Source organism: Xenopus laevis, chromosome 2S (assembly GCF_017654675.1).
Source record: "Xenopus laevis strain J_2021 chromosome 2S, Xenopus_laevis_v10.1, whole genome shotgun sequence".
Lineage (NCBI taxonomy): Eukaryota > Metazoa > Chordata > Amphibia > Anura > Pipidae > Xenopus > Xenopus laevis.
This window is the reverse complement of record NC_054374.1, coordinates 101,567,128-101,588,758: the sequence shown is the minus strand read 5'-3', so window position 1 is coordinate 101,588,758 and position 21,631 is coordinate 101,567,128. Positions and strand designations below refer to the sequence as shown.

The window sequence follows — 21,631 nt, the reverse complement described above, 5'->3', positions numbered from 1 at the left end:
GCTTCTGCCTGAGGCAAGGTTCTCACCTTGCCTCATGGCAGGAGTTGCCCTGACCTTAGGGGAGGTGAAAACATTGGCAAACAAATGCTTTATTGCTTGCCATAAACTACATATTGTAAGTACCCTGAGTACCTTGGGCTAATTTAGTACAGAATGCATTTCCAGTTCCAAGTTAGATGGGGTTATCTGGTCACCCCGTTGCTTTCCCTTTAAATATAAAGTAAATTACAAGGACATATATCACTATTGAAAAAAAATATTCACTTTCTCCATATTGACATTTGTACCCATAAAAGATGCTTTGCCTTAGTTTTTTTTCATAGACAATGGTAGCGTTTTAATAATTTGTTTGGGCAAATGAAATATTTAGGCACATGGGCTGTACTCAAAAAACCACAGTGGTAAAATAATCCAAAATCACTTGTTACTGCCTCAAATTTGAAGCAAAAACTAATGGGCAACCAACACCCCAGAAAACTCACTTTAGTATGTCAACCTGTCCTGTTCTTACAGCACTGCAGTGGTCAAATGCACTGTGCGTTATTGGCATTGAAAGGGTGGTTCACCTTTAAGTCACCTTTTGGTATGTTTTAGGTTGGCTAATTCTAAGCAACCTTTCAATTTGCCTTTATTTTTTTTCTTTTGTATTTGAATTATTTGTGTGTTTTATTCTGATTCTCTCAAGCTTTTATTTTCTAAAAAAACAAATGCTCAGTAAGGCTAATGTATTGTTGTTGTTAATTTTTATGAAATATTAAATATTTATTTAAGCCCTTTCCTATTCATATTCCAGTCTCTCTTTGAAATAGACCAATGACTGCTAGGGTAATTTGGACTCGAACAACAAGATTGCTGAAATTGAGCTCTAATACATATTCTAGGCAAAAGGATCCTCCCTATAAGATATATTGGATCTAAAGGTCCCCATAGACGAATATATTTTTCTTTGGTGAACGACCGATTTTAGTGAAATCCGACCAATCCGTCAAATTATTTTTTTTGTCAAAAAATTGATCGAGCAGGTTAAAAAAATGTTGGTTTGCAGGGCCAAGCAGGCAGCTAGCCTCAGTTTTCCTGGCAATATCTCTTGAAATGGTCTTTTTAGTTGATGGACAAATTGTACATTTAAAACGATCGTTTCAAGATAATCGTGGTCTCACGCAAGCTTAACTGTCTGTGAATATCTGACACCCAACTGCTGCATGAAGAGAAACAGATGCTGAAAGAGGAATAGTGAAGATAAACTTGATTATTTCAGAAACAGTACAGTACAGTACATGTTAAATTGACTATATTTAGAAAATTTATTATTTCAGTATGCCGAAGCTTAGATTAAATTTTCATTTTCATGATAGTTCCCCTTTAAGGAGAAGGATCCCTGAAAATGCTTTTCATGTGGATTTCTCTCTTTAAGTGAAGCACACTTTAATTACATTTGCTCTCTCTTTAAGTGAGAGACAGATCCCATTGGTGGTGCTTCCCTCCCTCAACAAATTTGTTGCAGTGCTAGCCCCCCATGCAATAAACATATTTTTGCTACTATTGGAGACGGCTTTCTATATCTTCTTACATGGGTGTATTTGTACCTTAGTCACCTTCTCTATTCTTTTGGTGTGTGGATGGCTTAAATGAGAACTAAAGCCTAACTAAAGAAGTAGGCTATTTAAGTTGTTGGACTTCTGTACCAGCCAAGGCAACCTCAGCCCTTTAGCAGTAAAGATCTATGTCTCCAAAGATGCCCCAGTAGCTCCGCATCTTCTTTTCTGCTGATTCACTGCACATGCTCTGTGCTGCTGTCACATACTGAGTTTAGGGGCCCACTCACAATATACAGTACACATAGAATATAAATGTCACAATATAAGGTAATATAACCATATAATCAGCCCTGTAGCATCAACTTATATTACAGACCAACCTCATTTTCAGCTTGATAATTTGCAACAACCCCTAAGCTTAGCTTCTCAACAGCTGCTCAGAGCCCACTGAGCATGTGAGTGTCACAGACACTTTCCAAGATGGTGACCCCCTGTGACAAGTTTGAAATCCTGTATCATTGCTGCTATTGAGAAGCTGAAACTTTAGGTTGGTGCAATAAAGTCATTATATAAAATATGGCATTTTTAGCCATATCAATTTTTAGGGTTTAGTTCTCCTTTAAGGCTTTTTTCTTACATCAAGAATATATGCTTAGTAAACAGTTTGTCTATTAAATGTGGGACCTGTGCCAGATAATGTCACATATTCCATCTCTATTCTGCTCCAGGAGTGAGATGAGAAATTCCAAATGTAAACACTACCCCCTGTGCCAGCCACCTACTAAGCACCTCTCTGATACTTGGGAAATAACGGGTAAGGTGGGTGGTGGTTATAGGAATACCATTGTGAAAATGGAAAGCTGGGAGTTGTTGTTTAGTAAAAGCTGAGGCAGGCACACATGGTTGGATACACTTGATTGAGTTGCTGTTCTTTTCCAAAAGCTACAGGTTTCTTTTTTTTCACACAGCATCCACTTATAAATGTGGTAAATAATGATAATTAGTATCTTCATCTTGAAACCATTTCCTGAGATTGTGCAAATGAATGAATAATGCTTCTATTTATAGCCAATAATCCTATCTTCATACACTCAACATCTGCAGCTTCTAGTCTCTTGTTGTATTCACTACATTAAGCCGCATCAACACAAAGAGTACTTAGTGTGTGTCACTTGCAAAGACTATGTTCCCTTTCAGAAATTTGGCAATAACTCCGTGGAACAGATTGAGCACTTACGCTGTAAGCACAGGATTCGTGTACTGCAAAACCATGAGGAAACTACTAAGCAGAATGTTGTAAGTTTTCTTTCTCCTCTCTGTTCTGTAATTTGAAATTAAGTAGAATTATGATGTTTATAATTTTTGTTCTTTGATAATAACCATTTATGGCTTAAATCTTAAACTCTGATATCTACAATTACCCATTCCTTTTCCCAGTGGGATTTGTGGGAAATTGTTTGAGTGCATTCTTACACTGTATACCATATATAATATATACTACCGTGAAAGGAACAGCCATGTTCCTTTAATGTTGGCAACTATACAACTTTTGTGTGTTTTTGCCTTCTCTCATTGTCTAGCTTAGAGTTGTTGCTCCTGATGTGTCCTTTGTCCATGAAGAATTAGCAGACCTTTATGATATGTACAAGGTGAGTATCTGATATTTGTCTGGTTATAGTGTAAAACACTGTTGCAAGTTATTTCCTTGTTTGACATATTTTTCCTCTTCTGCAGTATGTATTATGAATGATGTAGATATTTGATTATATTTGCAAAGCACTTCTTACTATAAAGCACATTTTCATTCTTTTCACTTTTATCTTTACAGAGAGCATATTTTATTAGCTGTTACTGGGAAGGAATATCTTCTATACTTGAACGCCACGACCCAAGCAGGCCTTATGCACAGCAGTACAAGATTGACAGCCAGCAGTTCAAAAATCTCTTTAGGCTCTGTTCCCCTTGGACGTGTGAAGCTCACACTGAGGTTCTGGCAGGAAGGATATTTCTTCTGCTGGATGAGAATTTAGATGGCTTGATTGAGTTCAAATCCTTTGCGTGTTGCTTAGGTGATTATGCTATTGATTGTGCATGTTGAAGGCCGGAGGGGTTTTTTTTCAAAGAGTGAAGTTAGAGATAGCCACAGTCTTCTAGAGTGAAATTTTGCCACTCTCCATTCGTTTTATGGGATTTTCAAAGGCAGATTTATCAAAGAATGAACTGTCATCCATGATAAATACTGTATTAAAAATCCCATAGAAATAAATGGAGAGTGGCAGAATTTGACTCTAGAGGACTGTGATGATCTCTAAGTTCACTCTTTGATAAATATACCCCTATGTAGTTTCATTAATGCATATACCATGATTTTTTAAATACCATATTTATGTTTGGAGCAACTTTGGAGGAACAATTTGGCTGGATGGGAGTGTATGTAAATTAAAATGGAATTTTTAATTTAAAATGCTGTGTGTGCTATATACTGTAAACACACTCCATGGGAATTACAATGCAGCTCTGTAGCTGCATTCATATTGATCTGTTTGTCTTTTGCAGATATAATGTATTTTGGCGAGATGAATGAAAAAATCAAGCTCTTATACAGACTTCATATCCCACCAGGTATGAATTTGGTTGTGTATTCTAAAACCGCTAATGCAGGAAATGCTGTCGTTTTCCCTTCATCACCTTTTATTACCAACTGACTATACCTAGTGTTGCCACTAGAGCATTGTGATTATATTTGATTTCTTTCCGTAAAGAACATGTAAAGGCTTTTTCCTACCATGTATATAAGTTGGGCATATCTTCCCCACCCAAGCCACATCATGTGTACTGCACATACCCCCTCCATTTGCCAGTGCCATTACATTTTCCTAAAACAAATAGCAGTTTTACTCGGCAGCCATTTTCCCTCTGACACATCATCAGTAACATTGAGACCTGTATACTGTAAAGTTCATGCAATGCAGAATGCAGGTCAATAGCCAAGGTAAATTCCTGAGGAAAGGGGCCGAGTGGGTTAGAGGAGTTAAAACGATTTCTAAGTGATTAAGGGGATGCTGCAGCCTTACGGTTAACCTTTTAAAGTGTGTAAGTGACAGTTATCTAAATATTTCAAAAAACCTGTTCGCTGATTACATTTTTGTGGAGGGGGTTTACATGTCCTTTAAAACATTGTGTGAAACAAAGATGCATATAAACTAAAGAGTAGAACACATCCATGTTCCAGTACAACTTAAGGAACAATCATTCTAAGCAACTTTCCAATATACCATTAATTAGACATTTGGTTTTAATTAAATGTAATCTCTATTAAAAGGCAACGCATGTCTCTTTACGTTCTCTACACTACTGGCTCTAAATTGTTACAATGCTGTTCATTGAAGAAGATCTGACTTCTGGTAAATCGTTTTAAAGGGAAAACATATCCCCCTTTTGGACATGCTCTCTCATGTGCATAAACACTTCCAATAGAACTTACAAAATTAAACACAAATGTATTTTTTTTTTTTTTTAAATAGACCTACCCGACTCCACAAATATAAAGGAAACCATGATACCGAATGAAATGTTTCTCAACATCCCACATTGTAAAACATACCCTCCATCACTACAATAAAGTGATGAGTTATGGGACTTGAAATGGGAATCTAAGGGGTAGGGTAGGAAATGGCAAACATTTATACAAACTATCACAGTTAACTTTCAAAGGCTAGTTCACCTTTAAAGTAACTTTTAAAGGAACAGTTCAGTGTAAAAATAAAAACAGGGTAAATAGAGTGTATGTGCAAAATAAAATATGTTTCTAATATAGTTAGTTAGCCAAAAATGTAATGTATTAAGGCTGGAGCGACTGATGTGTAACCTAATAGCCAGAACACTACTTCCTGCTTTTCAGCCCTCTCAGGGACCCCATTTGAAAGCTGGCAAGTAGTAAAAGTATCAGGGAAATAATTAAAAAAAACTTCAAAAACAAAAGTTTCTTATAATTACATTTTCTTTCATTATGCAAAAAAGATCCGTTTTTGGGTGAATGACTCCTGTAAGTATTAAGATATGCACCCCTTTAAAGGGACCCGTCGCCCAAAAAGATATTCAAAATCCTATTTTATCACAAAAATGAACTTTAATTACACTATATAAATTATTTGAATTTTGTTTCCTTCAATCTGGGAATTCATAATTATAGCAAATAGGCAGGAGCCATTTTGTGGACACTGTTATTAAGACAAGCCTTGCATCATCTCAGAATCTTGTTTGTGCACCAGAATGGGGGACCTGATGTCCATCCCCATGCTCTGGCTACACAATTAAATGGTGAAGAGAGAGGGGGAATGTGTGGAGAGCAGTGACATCTACAAAGTGCTGAATGGAAAGTGAATGTAATTGGCTGCCTTGCAGACAATATTTGATTGACAGCTGAGATTTATAAATGAGTTTACAACAGCTATGAATGCTTTAATAAAAAATAGAAATTGGATTTCATGTTTAATTTGAAAAGGGCTTTTATTTATACAGTTTGTTTGTGTCTGGGTGACTGATTCACTTTAAAATAATGAATTTGACCTTAAAAGACAAGGAAGCCCGTATTTACTGGCAGTGCCAAAATGTTAGGCACCCCTCATTGAATTGAATTACTATTATTTTTCAGAAAGAAAAAACACAATCCAGACAGGTTTCTTGAGCAACGCTGTGGCCACATCTTTCTTTCCTTTCCCAGGCATTGTTTGTAATTGGCTAATGTGCATGCACAAGTCTGCTGGGGGATGACTTGGAGTGGTAAGAAAGATGACAGCGTGGTGCTGCTATAAGAACTTCCCCAGGCTGGTGCATTGTTTTTTCTAAAGATTAGAACCAGCCTGGAGATAAAACTTAACGATTTATATCAGTGGGCTACCTAACATTTTGCTGTCAGAAATCTATGCTGTAGAAGTGTTTTTGGGCTTCAGTCGTTGTGTGACGACTCTTGTATTGAGTCACAATAAAGCTCAGACAAATTACGCTGTCTAATTGTGGGACATTCACAATATCATTTTGAATGCACAGCATACAGATTTTGTTGCTATCAACATGTAACATCACTTACATCAAGAAGCAACTTCTGTTTGGGTAATACCAGCTATACATTGCCTGCAAATAAATATACTCAAGGTAACTTTATAGTAAGTTAAGGATGTGTTCCTTTCTTATTCTCATTTAAAAACAGCTCTCACAGAGAATGACCAGGACTGCCAATCACCTCTGAAGGGCCCACTTCTGTCAACAACTAGACCTCTGAAGATCTCCAAAGCAAATGGTATGTGTTTATCTGACAAAATAACCTGATTTTAACAAAGTCTGTGCATAACTAATGGCAGTGCTTGAATTGGAGTGGAGGGATGCTCTGCGTGGTGAGCGTAGCGTGGCATGCTAAAACAAGCCCCTCCCACAACCATAGACCACACCCATTGTTATAATAAGCCTCATAAACCAATACTTTCTGGTTTCACCCACTTTAAAGCAAAGCCATTTTGGTATTTCCTTCTAATGTACAATTTGATGCCCAGTATGCATAGATTTACATAAGTATGTGACCTATAGGGACCCCAAAATTAAAATTGTGAATTTGGCTTTTCTTGGCTGACAATTCAGCTTCTGCAAACAAAGTAGTTTGCCTGTGAATCGTGTGTCATAACATAGCCTAATCCCATCATATTCTGTATTATCCAAAATTATTTAATACATATCATTCTCTCACTTTTCCTTAATCTGCTTCTGTTTAATACCTCCATTTTCTCTTTTTGTTTCCCCTGTTTTCTTTTTCTCTACTTTTCTCTATAACCCTCTCTGATGCCGCCACCTCCTTTATCTGTTTAACCCTACTCTATCTCTTCTCTACTCCTCTCCCAACAATCTCTTCTCTCCTTTTATCCTCTATATATTTAACTATATTATATTTTACCTCTTCATTTTATTTGCATGCAAAATAAAGTTCCGGGATTCAAAACTCTTGCATCCCCACTGAGGGGATAGTATTTAACAGAAATAAAAAAGTGAAGGGATGGCATCCCTGTGCATCCCATTCCCATAGGATTGGACTTTTTCTACCAGACATTTACCAATGTTCTCAGTTCTCTGCTAATAACATTTTAAAACTGAAATTGAGGCTTTGAAACTGTTCTTTTTTTACACCAGGAGAAAAGAAAGATTATCAAAAACAGCTAAAACAAATGCTCAAAGATTTGGCCAAAGAAAAGGATAAGAATGCAGAAAAAGAGCTGCCGAAGATGACCCAGGTATGTGTGTGTTACTTTTTTTACTGCTTTGTATGAAGTGCTCATAGAAGAATGAAATGAGTTCATGTGTGGAATTAACACGGGGATAAAACCTAATGCATTTAAGTTACTGTCCTCTCTGCACAGGCCCCATCCATGAACTGCATCACAGGAACTCACAGAGGAGCCCTGCTCCCCCATAACTGATTTCAATAGGCAGAGCTGTGTATTGAGTTTGGGGACCACTAGATGAACTAGCTGGACTTCGTGTCATCCAATCCTGCTGAACAGCTCTGCATTTGGAGACCAGATATGGAGGAATGTGGCTATTTCCAGGAGTCCTTTTAGTGCAATTCAGAAGGGGCCTGTGCCTAAAATTGCACTCAGGGGTTATCTTATACTTTAAACAAAACTAGGTGTCTGAAGAAAGATTCTGGGCTTGAGTAGTCTTCCAACAAATTGGACTTATTATGGCTAATATATTGTAAATGAGTGGAGAGGTTTTGTGAGCACAATACCTTTTAATAGAATACATTGTTGTTATTGTTAGCAGTTAGGGCATACAAATATCTAGATAGGTTTACTTATTTTGCTTATTAATAGCCATTAGTATGGGAGGGGTGGTAGTATGAAGGGAGGTGTGAGCTTTAAATATAGAACATGTATGGGATCTATTTTCCAGAATGCTTGAGACCTGGGGTTTTCCAGATGAGTCGTTTTTTGGATTACCATGAAAACATTAAACCCAATAGGATTTTCGCCCCCAGTGTAGCTTCATGCAGCTTAGCTACCAACAAGTACTGTAACTTCAAGATAGAAAAAGGAAATAATTAATTTAAAAAATAGCAGTTTCTTAAAATGGGCTCTATAGGTGATGGCTATCCTGTAATTCAAAACCTTTTGGCTATCAGGTTTCCAGATAAGAAATCCCATATACATTATGTTTCGCTACTTTTCACACTTGAAATTTAAATCTGTTGGCAGACACCAATGGTTGAAATTTTTTTCAGTTTCTGGGATGCTTTATATACTGTGCCTTTCTTTGCTTTTCAGAGAGAGTTTATTCAGTTCTGCAAAACTCTGTACAGCCTTTTCCATGAAGATCCAGAGGAGAATGATTTGTATCAATCCATTGCCACAGTGACCACCCTCCTTTTGCAGATTGGGGAGGTCGGGCTACGCAGCAGCAGCTCAGGGAGCACTTCAGAAGAAATCCCCAGTGTTGACCAACACAATAACGCATCCACCTCTGACCAGGACTCTGTGTTCTCCAATACAGTCAAATCCCCATCGTCCTCATTATCTGAACCAGACTGGGTGATTTCTTTTGAACACATACTGGCATCTCTGTTGACAGAGCAGTCCTTAGTGAACTTTTTTGAGAAGCCTTTGGACCTTAAGTGTAAGCTAGAAGCTGTAAAACTAAATCCATACAGCCTAAAAGCAAATGGCACAGGGACTGTACCTTCTAGTCTTCACACTTAATAAGCTACATCAATAACTGAATACATTCTTTTTCTCTAATTTGGGGTTTGGTGGCAGCTGATGGAAGAAATATGTTCATTTTACTGCACAGCCAAACACTTTGTGGAAACAGCTACATTATAGCATGGGAAAGCCAAGCCAATCTTAATGCTGCCATCATCCCGCATTTATATTGCAGAGCTTAAAATAGGGCTACACCATGGTGATCATCCTAATTCAGATCCACCTGGAATGAGAAACAGCTACTTTGTGAGCTATGAGCAGCCCTTGATAACCATAGAAACAAGCAGCTGCACTGACTGTATTGCAATCCTGGTGAATGTATTCTTACACTGTATGGCAGACAGTGCTAAAAATCAATGTAGAGTAACACCAAAATATGAAAGTGTTTTAAAGTCATGACAATATAATGTACTGTTGCCCTGCACAGGTAAAACTGTTGTTTGCTTCAGAAACACAATTATAGTTTTTATAAACAAGCTGCTGTGTAACCAGCCCTTCAAGCACAGGATACACAGTAGATAACAGAAAAGAACTGAAGAATTCCATTGTATACTACAGAACTTATCTGCTGTGTATCCTGTGCCTTTTCTCCTTTTTTCAGCAGTGAATGGCTGCAACCATGGCAACACAGCAGCTTGTTTATATAAACACACCAGGTTTATCAGTCAGCTCAACAGTATTTTATAGTTTCATTACTTTAAGACTTTCATTTTTTGGTGTTACCGTTCCTTTAACATGGGTGACGTCATTAGTCTCTGGTTAGAAAAGCTTTACAATGTTCTGAAACTTGAGCAGTTGTTTCATGCATGATGAACTGTCACATACAATTCCCGTATTTTGTTTCTTGCATTATACATTGGTCGGGAATGAGGATAAGGATGATTCCAGCTTCCTCTACTCTGTGAATAACCAAAGCACACTGGATAATCTGTTACTTCCCTGTCTTTTTGTGGTGCATTTTAAAGGAGCCTTCCTAGGCAGGACGCCGGCTGGTTTGTGAGACGTTCCCACGAGTACTGGCATGCCAAACTTTCTTACTGTAGGAATATGTTCCAAAGCCACCCTGAGGTCCCATTGAATGTCCTCTGTTTTGTAATGTATAAGTTCTTTTCTTTGCACTACTAATTAACATGTTTCAATGCTGGAAATTGAAACTTTTATTATATTTGATTTGCATTGGGATTTCTATGTTGTGCTTTTCTTCTTGGTCCGTGCATTTTTCAATAAATATGTTTTTATGGTTTCCTTTGTTATCAGCCGCTTTTTCTGTTCTTTCTCTTGCCCTGAGCAAGATTGGGTATTACAGAGAGTTCCACTGATTTATAAGCAGCATAGGGAACTTTCTTTGCACTCATAATTCCCTTACATCAATCTGAGCGCCAAAGCTTCCTTATCTATTCTGGAAATGACTTATGGCTGGAAGTGAATATGCAAGGAAACACCACGGAACGTAAAAGTGGGGAAATTAAATAAAAAGAGAAACACAAATGCCTGACTATTTCCATTACAGATATAAAAAGAATGAGATGGCATGATGTCAATGAAATTGTGACAAACTATAGAGCCATTTACTTTCCTAGTATTTTAGGGCCTGTAAAAATGTACAGCTGAAGCAGCCTTAATTTATACATTCATACACATTATTTTTCATCTGCTAACTGCACATTGCTTCTTGTGATTTTTAAAGTGATACTTTTTAAATTATCTGTAGGTAATGTTGATTGCTTTTCATGGATAGGTTTGCTTTTGTTAAGTAATTGTTACTTGAAGTAACCGGACTGTCCCTTCTCAGTGGTCAGTTCCTAAAGCAAACAGACTACTACTGCACAAATTTTGCAGCCCCCTGATAGAGGAACATGAGGGATCAGGAAAAAGCATCAGAAACATACTTTTATGGCAATATCATAAATAGCATGTTATGATACATTTGATTTCTGGTGTCCGTATCTCTTTAATGTTGTGAGCATCCTGTGGTATCTTCTACAGTGTCATTGCTGCAATTTTGGCCCAGCTGGACATATGATTGCATAGTCAAGACTAATGTGTATTCAAGAGGAAGGCCGATGCCAAGTGTAGGGGCTAATTCTCGGCCTGTGTTTTTCCGCAGACAGAATACCTGTGTGATAGTCTTGGGGTACATATCAAAGAGTGAAGCTAGAGATCGCCAGTCCTCTTGAGTAAAATTCTGCCACCCTATTAATTTCTATGGGATTTTGAAAGGCTTATTTATCAACGGATGAACTTTCGCACATTGATAAATACTCTTAAAAATCCCATAGAAATGATTGAATTGGTGGAATTCCACTCTGACTGTGGTGATCTCTAACTTCACACTTTGATGACTATACCCCCTTAGAGCAGTAGTCCCCAACCAGTGTCTCATAATCAACATGTTGCTCTCAGTGGTCTCAAAGCAGCGGCTTATTTTTGATATCCAGGCAAGTTTTGGTTGCATAAAAACCAGATGTTCCCCATTACTTTGCAATATCTCTCTAGAGCCATTGATTAGAGCGTTAAATAACATGATTTCTTTTCAAGGTATTAAAATCAACAAAGTCCATTTGAAATCTCTTGCTTTTGCTGATGACCTGTTATTGATTACTCAAAACGCCAATGACTCACTGGGGGAAATCTTCAACTTACTCCAAGAGTTTGGATCCTTTTCAGGATATAAAATTAATGCCAATAAATCAGAACTTATGAACATTAATGTAAATATTTCAGGATCCCTGCTACGAAAATTAAACATTAAACGCCCCAAGTCCCATTTAACTTACCTAGGGCTCGCAATTCCTTCAGATTTGGGGAAGCTCTATACTCTGAATTTCACTCCTGCTAGGTGCTTTCTCTTTGCAATAAATGGGTAAATGCTCCCTTGAATTTAAAAGGGAAGATAGCGCTATTTTTAAGATGCTAATTTTCCCTAAACTAATCTACCCACTGGTAAATTTGCAACTTCTGTTGAAACACACAGATATAAAAAAAATGGATTCATCCTTGAACAGTCTTATCTGGGGGACTAAGAAACCTAAAATTGCTCTTTCAAAACTACGATGTCCTAGCGAACAAGGGGGGTTGAAAGTTCCAGATTTTAGGGCCTTCAACCTAGCTTCAATCACTAGATATCTTATCGAGTGGATATATGGAGGTAAAAGATTTACTAACCCGGAACTCGAAATATTTCATGAAAATAACCTTAACATCTTGACAGTTGCTCACACAAAGTGGAAAGAGGTGCCCGTTACTTTTAAAACAAATCCCTTATTCAGAGACTCGCTGTCCACCTGGAAACTCTTGTTTTCAAGTCACAATCTAAATCACATGCAGACCCCCTTTATGCCCCTACAGCTCCTGTGGAGAAATTCTAAAATGGGTTATCCTTCCCTCCTTCCTAATAAGAAAAACAATCTACCTTTATTGATGGAAGATGTTGTAGATCCTGCCAATGGTAACTTACTAAAATGGCCCGAGTTTAGAAGAAACAACAACCTAAAGCCAGGTGATCATTCTATGTACATGTTTATTAAGAGCGGTTTAGTTGGAGCCCAAAATAAGGAATCTTATGTTCTTCAGAAATATTGGCTCACAAGGTCAATGAATGTTATTCTTGAAAATCCTGATTTAATGAACATAGATCTCATTTCTCAAATATTTTGGTCTCCAGGAAACAGGCAACCCCATCCACTAAAGAAAGTGGCTGAAAAATGGTCTGGTTACTTACAATCTGCAATTACTCCTTCCCATCTCTTAAATTCCATTAGTAAATATAACAAGCACTTTGTGTCCGAAAACTGGAGACTACAATATTTTAAATTGGTTCACTTGGGCTATGGGAAACCATATAAAAAGTGCTTAGGTGTGGGTTCTCAGACTTTCTGTCCGAAATGTACCCAACTAGATGTGGACCTATTTCACTACTTATGGTGTTGTCCAAAAGTGTGCAAGTTATGGTCATCCTTGGAAAAGTTTTTGATTCTAAAACTAAAGCTTAACATTAAACTTAACCCTAAATTTGCACTCCTACATTTGGATTCCCCAGGACCTGGACTAAAGGAACAACCGAATTCCCTGAGAGACCCATTGTTAAGTCTACTTTTGTTGTTTACAGCTGCTACTAAGAAACTTCTGTTTTTAAATTGGCTGTCCGAGTCCATTCCTTCACTGGCAGACATTCTGTCTCTCCTAAACCAACTCTGCTGGCAAGAAGCAATAAGGATTAAATCAGCAGAACCACATCTCAAACAGTCATTTACTGAAACTTGGTCATTATTCTGGGATCAAATTGACTCTAGTTTCAAAGCACGCACATTGGGTTTGTTACATTTATAAGCTAATCTTTGCTGGTTCAATGGATATGTTTATATATTTTCTTTGTTTACAGCCGTTGCTTTATGCTGGTATATTTTAAAATTTAGTAACATTCGCTGAGCGTTGTTTGGTGGTTTGGTTGCTTGGTTATATGATTAGATTTTAGATGGCTTCACCAATCATATTTACTCTTCATTTTCCTATTAGGCATTTTTGCTACAAGTTGTATTGGTGTGCCTCATTGTTCTGCTTTGATCTTTTGTTGAAATTCCTGTTTGTTTAACGTGGAAAACAATAAAAACATTTTAAAAAAAACAACAAAAAAAACAAAAACAAACCAGATGTACTGCCAGAGCTTCTTGTAGGCGGTCAGTCCATATAGGGGCTACCCAATAGCCAATCACAGACCTTATTTGGTACTCCTGGGAACATTTTTCATGCTTGTGTTGCCCCCCCCAACTCTATTTACATTTGAATGTGCTCAGGGGTATAAAAGGTTGGGGACCCCTGCCTTGGTGTCAAATTTAACCAGCTGTAGATAAAAGGATCTCAGCATTTATTACTTGTTCCCCCCACCCCTAGGCAATGAGTGGCCGACTTGGAAGAGCCCCAGAGCCAATGACAACTATGCATCTCCTCCAGTGGATAATTTGAGGACCCATACTGGGAGCTAGGAATTAAATAACAAAGCAATCTCCAAAGGTGTTGTGATTATGGTATCAACTAAATATATATTTGTGATACACGAGCCGTGAATATCCTGGAAATGATATCCTTTGAATCTGTGGTTAGTGATGTAATTTATCACATGACTCACTGAAACTTGTGCATTTTAATCATGTACCCCTTGTTAAATATAGAATTTACCTTGGAATTCCACACTGTATAAAAACACTGCCTTAGCCTCCTGCTTTTATAAAACTGCTTATATTTTACAATAGGGGCACATTATTCCCTATAATGGAAGTAAAATTGAGCATTGTTTTCCGTTCACACAACTTGTAATTGTAGTGCACCCTGAATTACGATATAAGTTTAGAAAGATTGGGATAATACACAAGCATGTCTATCAACATACCAGGGTACCCCTGGCATAGATCAGAGGTGTTGTCATGCATGCAAGTCAGTTTCCCCACTGGGACATTATTCAGCAGGGCCCTCCATGCAGGAGCCCAGTGGATTAATAATTGGGCCCCCTTGTAGTGTGGGGCCTATTGACTCCAGATGGTGGCCATGTGTACTTAAACTGACCTGCTTTTCCTTTAAAATGGGGGGGTTGGACTGTAATAATCTAAAGACACAGTAATTAGCTTCTTGACAATTAAGCCAATATCCCTAGCATGGTGGAGCAGATATTTCAGCATAGCCCCTACGATTTTCAAATACTCTTGTTAGCACTGCCTATTTCTTCAATGGGTCTTACATGTTATAAAGTCATAATACAGCAATGTGGTGCTAGATTACATTTGGTTTTGTAAAACCATCCCTCCCATCAGTTTTAGGTGGACTATACAAATAGAAGTACATAGAAGAACTCATCTCTGACTAAACACAGCTGTTTGACATCCAACAACCTGTTCTGTACACTGAAAGCCACCTCCCAGCCAACTGTTTAAAGAATGATGTGGCAGTTGTAATTGGGCTTGAACTACAATAGTGTTGTTTAAAGGAGAACCAAACCTTTTCTCTTAAAAACCCCTACCCCCCTGCCCTACATAGACCCCCCCAGCCTAGGTGTAAACTTCGGTAGTTAACCCCAACTCTTTACTTAAAGGGCATGTAAAGTCTAAAATAGAATAAGGCTAGGAATGCTGTATTTTGTATACTAAATATAAACATGAACTTACTGCACCACAAGCCTAATCAAACAATTTGCTTTCAAAGTTGGCTACAGGGGGTCACCATCTTGTTACTTTGTTAAACATATTTGCAAGACCAAGACGGTGCACATGCTCAGTGTGGTCTGGGCTGCTTAGGGATCATCGTATACAAAGCTGCTTGAGTTCTGCATGGCTGGGAAGTAAGGCGGGGACTCCCCCTGCTGTTCATAAGTATGATTGTTTCCCTGCTCAGCAGTTAGGGACCTGACAATTCCTATCCACAGCAGTAAATGAAGGGAGAATTTCACTGCATAGTCAGTTTTCGCATAAAAACGGTACACATTTTTTAATTAAAGTATATTGGAGATAGGTTTCTTTTTCATTAAAGAAAGTAAAAATGGGATTTAATTTTTTTGCCTTTACATGCCCTTTAATGCTCTGCAGATTCAGCACAGCGGAGCTCACGGCCGCCATCTTCCAGCTCTTCGGTAATCTTCAGTTCTTCCGGGGCTTCTGCAATTTGTGACTTTCGGCGCATGCTCTGTCAAAAACCGGAAGACTGCTCCAACTGCGCATGTGCCGATACGGCGCTTGCTTACAGAAGAGCTGAAGATGGCGCCCATAACCGAAAGAGAGGCAAGTAAAGCGTTATGGTTAATTACCAAAGTTTACACCTAGACTGGGGGGGGGGGGGAGTCTAAGTAGGGTAGGGGTGTAGGCGTTAAAAAAGGTTTGGTTCTCCTTTAATATTTTGTGTGAACTACACTAAAAAAAAAAAAAAAAGGGAAAACAGCCTTTTAAACGCACCAATATTTGATCGAACACAGTTAATACTATAACAATCGTTATATTATATACACAGAATGTTGTGCACAAGCCTAATATACAAGGTATGAATACTTTGTACACATACATAACATCACAGTAAGTAATCGTAAATGAAAGTGTGCATGAGATAAGGGATGTTAAACCATGATAATGCTGCTTTTGTGCCCAGTGCCCATGTCAGATAATCTGGATTTCTAAATAAAAGAAATTACTAAAGATGGATTCATCAGTTTTACTTTTTTATTTTAACAATGAAACGCCATTTAGTTTTCATCAACGTTGACAGTTTGTAGGCCTGAAAAACAAACAGAAAATCCTTATTAGTAACAAATGCAACATCAGAACTAGCATCAGAAATAGAATGGAAATAACCCTTTTTATTATAAGCTCATGTAAGTTGGGCTCTCTGAATATTACATTATACTAAGATCCTTTGTTTTTTTATGAAAAAATGTAAAGTGCTGTGTAATTTGCTAGCACTATATAAATAAATGAGGATAAAACGAAGTTCAAATTTAAAAGGAAACAGTTTGAATAATCAACACATTTATAAAGCCCCAACATATTTTCTGCAGTTGTACAATGGGTGTATAAATTGAACATACAGATTTACATAAAAGCAGCCAATAACTGATACAAGAGGTAAAAAGGGACTGCCCAAAAGAGCATTCAATATAAGAGCCTTTATCTTAAAGTCCTTCATTCCCACAGCTGCAGCATGTTAAGCAGAGATAAGTAGCAGCTCATTATACAGAGGGCTGCTCACACAAACTGAGTTTAACGTGACTGCCATTTAGTGCAAGAAAAAAAATAGCTATTTGTTATTCAAATATGATCTGGTCACCCTAAAAAGGACCAATGCAAATTCCCAACTCTGTAAAGGGCCAATTATAAAATACAATACCCACAACTAAGACAACCTTGAATTACAGTATTTTCCATTAACACATCATATAGAAGGAAACTATTACTCCACATACACACTGTTACATTCGGAGTTTACATGGCTGGTATCAATAACCTGTTGTATGCTTATGTCCCTGAAATAGATGCAAGGACAATACATGAATATCTATGGCACTGATCTTGAAAACAATGGCACAAAGACATTTTATATGCCTTTATTTGAAAAGCAAAACTTAAATTGAATGGGAAATGTGCTGCCCATGTCAGATTGCTTGGAAATACTACATTTTAAATCAGGCATGTACAAAGTGCGGCCCGTTTCTAAATTTACACCGGCCCTCAGCCTCCATCATGAAATTAATAATAATGTGGCCCCCCAGCACAGTGTGATCAGGAATCCCATAGCAGTAATATTAAGGCACATTAGTAAAATGATCTGCCACTTGGTCTATACTGCTGCCTGTGTGCTGAAGGTGTTAGCAATAGACACGTACTGGCACATAGAGACGCGCTGTTTTCGCATACTTCTTTAGGGCTGAAGGTGTCAAAAGACATACTGACGTACCAGTTCTAGTACGTGTTTATTGCTGACACCTTCAGCACACAGGCAGCTGTATAGACCAAGTGGCAGATCATTTGACTAATGTGCCCAAATATTACTGCTATGGCTACGTGATTCTTGTAATTTAATGTTAATGGTTCAAAGAATGTCGGGCTGAATGGTCGGCCCCACACATTTTCACCTCACCAAATCCGGCCCTTGTTGCAAAAAGTTTGGGCACCCCTGTTTTAAGTGGATAAGACAATAAAAAAGAGGCACAATCTTTACTAGTCACACAGCCACAGATTATCAAGCAAACTTTACCAGTCAACTGGTAAAAAAAAAAACCAAAAAACATATTGGTTGCCATGGGTTACTGCACCTGGGCAAACTGTGCTTTTTATTACATATGGGGGTTAAAGTGAAAACCGCATTTGTGGTTTGAGTTTCCTAAACAAACTGTTTATAGAGAGAAAAAGCTCTTATGCAAGCCAGAAGCCTATAAAATGAAGAGTAAAGTACCTTTGTAGTTTGTGACAGGTACATATGTTACCAGTGTGTAAAGTTTGTTAGGAGAATCTTCATCTTCATTGCGTTTCCTTGACAAACGTACACGTATGCGATAAGGAACATTTCTAGACAATAAAACAGGTTGTCAAGAGTTACACATAGGAAATGTTGAATGTATTAAAGCAAAGGAACCTTAAATATCAAAAGAAAACAGTCAAGTCTGCACACACATATAATGGATGCTCAGGGTAGCATGCTTGTATCAGAGTCCAAGGGATGAAGCCCTTAGTGTTTGAGATACAAGTGGCGGAAATTGTGTCCAGTCCCTCCTGCTCTTGTCACATCTGACTGATAAATATATAATAACTTACTGTTTTTTTCCCTCTTTTTTACTTTGTTCGGGACTGTTCTCTCTCTTATGGAAAATGTGAAAGCTTTATTTATGGCTCACAGAACATGTGGTATCCGTGTCTGGGCTTTGGTTAGTACTACACAGACAATACTATGATATTTTCCTGATCAAATCAAACTCCCAATTTAAGGGTTATGCATTGTGTGTAGTCTCTATATATTGGACTGGCTCTGGCCTCTAGCTGTAGATGCCTGCCTTTGGTTTTTCCACTTCTACTGTTTGTGCATTTTTGTGGTTGTGATCGTGTAATTTTTAAGAGGATACGGTGTGTACTTCACAGTATGCATAGATTATTTTGCCTAGGATTCTTTTCAGCAGTATTACCTGGCTGCATCTCTTCCTAAGCAGCAACTTGATGCATGGTATCATAGCAGTGAGGATTAGAAATAGATCACATCTGTACAGTGGCTGCACGTTAATAAAGACATGAAAATGTGCCTCTACTCAAACTGCAGCAAGTTTCCTAGTTTTCTCCTCAATACATTTGAAGTGATATAAAATGTAATGTGTTGGGGTGTTCTATCATGAAAAACAACCTTTGTTTTCTGCTTTAAAATAAATATAGGAAGATAGCCCACAGAAAATTCAGTGTTTTACTTTTCTTTCCTGGGCTATATTGGACAAGAAGGACTGTGGAGCACGGGTTGCTACAAGTAAGTTGTGTGCACAAGCCTTTATCTTGGAAACCACCTTTTCATATATAAAGCTGTCTTATCAAGCCTTACCTGATACCCTTGGCCCATACAGCTTTGTTCAGTCTGGTATCAATACGAACATCAGGAGTACGCATTTCTTTTACTGCAAACTTCCTGATCTCTTTAAGGGCCCTAGGAGCACGCTTTTTGAAGCCACTAACAAAGAAAAAAAAAAGTTTATTATTTTTGTATTAATATAAAGCAGAAAACAAAAATGTCAAAGTGCCCAACTCACAACAATCCAAAAGCATTAATATTTTATTTAGGTTAAGATGCTAAGAAGTAAAAGTGAAACACAGTTACAGCTAATGTTAATATATTTCATGGTGAAGGATTCTTAAAAAAATAAAAATAAAAATTGGCATGAAAAAACCATGCTAGACAATAATGTTTAATCGATTGAATAATATATTATTTACATGCTATAAGGGATCTAGTAAGCTAACAAACCTTTAAAAAAATGTATGCGACACATATGGAATAACCCTTAAATCACTGTAGTCAATGTAAACACAACGCTGCCAAACGAACGGCAACACCAAAAATAAGTGTTTTAAAGTAATAAAAATACAATTTACCGTTGCCCTGCACTGGCACAGTTTGCTTCAGAAACACTACTATTTGTATTAACATGTATTATATAGTGCCAACATATTGTGCAGCACTGTAAAGTAAATGTGTTTACACAACTAAATCAAATGAATTACATACATAGAACATACCAACATACATCACAACCAATACGGGGACAAAAGGTGAGGAAGGTCCTGTGCAAAAAGAGCTTAGAATCTAAAGGGAAGGAAATAATACACAAGGTGTGAGCAAGATCAGAATGAAGTGGGTGAGAGATGTGGTACTGTATGTGATATTGCATTTGGTAATACTATAGTTCATATAAACAAGCTGCTGTGTAGCAATGGTGGAAATTGAAAAAGGCTATATGGCACAGGTTAAATAATGGATAACAGCTAACACCGTTATGTTCTACAGTGTTTTCTGTAACCTGAGCCTTTTCTCCTCCAATTGCTACACAGCAGCTTATTTATATAAACAATAATAGAAGTATTTCTGACGTAAACACAGCAGTATTACCAGTGCAGCACTATTATATTTTTATTACTTTAAAACTTTTATTTGTTGATGTTACTGTTCCTTTAACACTCAAGGCCAGAGTTGTGAGCCACTATACCCATGCACAATTTGTTTTAATAGGAAACGACGAACACTCACATTCCATGGATCCTTTTGTGGATATTGATGGTGTATTCCCTAGTAACCACCTCATTGATGGCAGAGCGGCCCTTTTTCTTCTCACCACCCTTCTTAGCTGGCGCCATCTCTCTAAAAAGAGGAAAACGACAAGACGTGTGACAAAAGTGACACCTGAAATGTAGGTTCTGCATTCTAGAGCCAGGGAAGCAGGAGATGGCTGCAAATAGGAGATTCTACTGGATTCAGGGTAGAAAAAGTAGGTGTTTTAATGAACAGGAGCCTAAATCTAAACATCTTGTAGAGAATGCACTTTAACAAGGAGAATGATGTACTTATTTTACTACTGAATGGGAACTGCTGCTAGAATAATCCTTTAACAATCCATTTTGGGTTCATTTTATGCAGCAGCCAGCAAAATACACAGTACAGTAAGCATTCTCCAAAACATTCATGTAAGAGACATAACCCATGTCACTAGGGTGTCAATGATCCAGTCCTGGATTTCTAATCAGCCCTCGCGCTAAACAATAACATGAAATATAGTCCCGGCATGGCCGGAGTGGATTATTGGAACTGTAACAAGATGGGCTTAGTTGGCCTCTTAATGTAACGCCTTATGTATCGGTAACATCTTTATCGCGGCCTACTGCTCCCGGGTAAAATAAAAAAAAGTGCGACCTATTTACTATTTGGCCTTAAATAATGACACCGATATGAGGCCTCGAGTCCCACACACAAGCCCTGGACAGACTGAAGGTTTCCGAAGAAGACAGAGCGAGGATGGTAATAGATAAAAACAGAGCAGTAACACCAGCCGATACTCACTCAAACAGGGACTATGGCAGAAAGGAAGTAGAAAAGGATCGTGGGAGTGAAGTAAACCCGAACGTGGCGAATGCGTTTCCGGGTCGATGTTGTGACGTCCATTACGTTCTGCGTAGCGTACGCGGAAAAGGGGTTGCTATAGTTACGCGACGCTTTTTGGGCTGTATAGAGTTAGCGTATATATATGATGAAGCTTTTATTGCGTACTGTATTGTCGAAACGTTAACGCAAGTTAGTTTATGTGGTGTAGGGGAAGACGTTTTTCACCAGTATCTCAATACTGAGTGCAGT

General features: G+C 37.9%; 2 protein-coding genes across 7 annotated transcripts in view; one reads left to right on the top strand and one right to left on the bottom strand.

Moving 5' to 3' along the window:
- LOC108709702 (TBC1 domain family member 8) overlaps nucleotides 1-9,772 on the top strand; it is a 45,159-nt gene extending 35,387 nt beyond the window's left edge. For all 4 annotated transcript variants that reach the window (XM_018249762.2, XM_018249767.2, XM_018249763.2 and 1 more), the window contains exons 15-21: nucleotides 2,736-2,834; nucleotides 3,119-3,187; nucleotides 3,367-3,607; nucleotides 4,095-4,160; nucleotides 6,748-6,837; nucleotides 7,716-7,816; nucleotides 8,849-9,772. In XM_018249762.2, the coding sequence (XP_018105251.1) occupies nucleotides 2,736-2,834; nucleotides 3,119-3,187; nucleotides 3,367-3,607; nucleotides 4,095-4,160; nucleotides 6,748-6,837; nucleotides 7,716-7,816; nucleotides 8,849-9,280 (1,098 nt within the window). In that variant the 3' untranslated portion in view covers nucleotides 9,281-9,772. The remainder of the gene's footprint in view (nucleotides 1-2,735; nucleotides 2,835-3,118; nucleotides 3,188-3,366; nucleotides 3,608-4,094; nucleotides 4,161-6,747; nucleotides 6,838-7,715; nucleotides 7,817-8,848) is intronic.
- A 6,693-nt stretch (nucleotides 9,773-16,465) lies between these two features.
- Nucleotides 16,466-21,387, bottom strand: rpl31.S (ribosomal protein L31 S homeolog). 3 transcript variants are annotated; one of them, XM_018248172.2, is made up of 5 exons: nucleotides 21,341-21,387; nucleotides 20,534-20,644; nucleotides 19,334-19,459; nucleotides 18,209-18,321; nucleotides 16,466-16,534 (listed from the first exon to the last, which is right to left on the bottom strand). In XM_018248172.2, exons 2-5 carry the CDS (start codon nucleotides 20,638-20,640, stop codon nucleotides 16,503-16,505), a joined length of 378 nt encoding a protein of 125 aa, XP_018103661.1. In that variant the 5' UTR covers nucleotides 20,641-20,644; nucleotides 21,341-21,387; the 3' UTR covers nucleotides 16,466-16,502.
- Nucleotides 21,388-21,631: the final 244 nt, after the last annotated feature.

Bases quoted from the DNA above. Each gene is read 5' to 3' on its own strand.
- rpl31.S (XM_018248172.2), bottom strand. From the start codon at position 20,640: ATGGCGCCAGCTAAGAAGGGTGGTGAGAAGAAAAAGGGCCGCTCTGCC. The intron at 18,322-19,333 runs GTAAGGCTTGAT...TTTATTGTCTAG, and splicing joins GTATGGGCCAAGGGTATCAG to AAATGTTCCTTATCGCATAC. The intron at 16,535-18,208 runs GTACTTTACTCT...TTTGTTTTTCAG, and splicing joins ACCTGTCACAAACTACAAAG to GCCTACAAACTGTCAACGTT.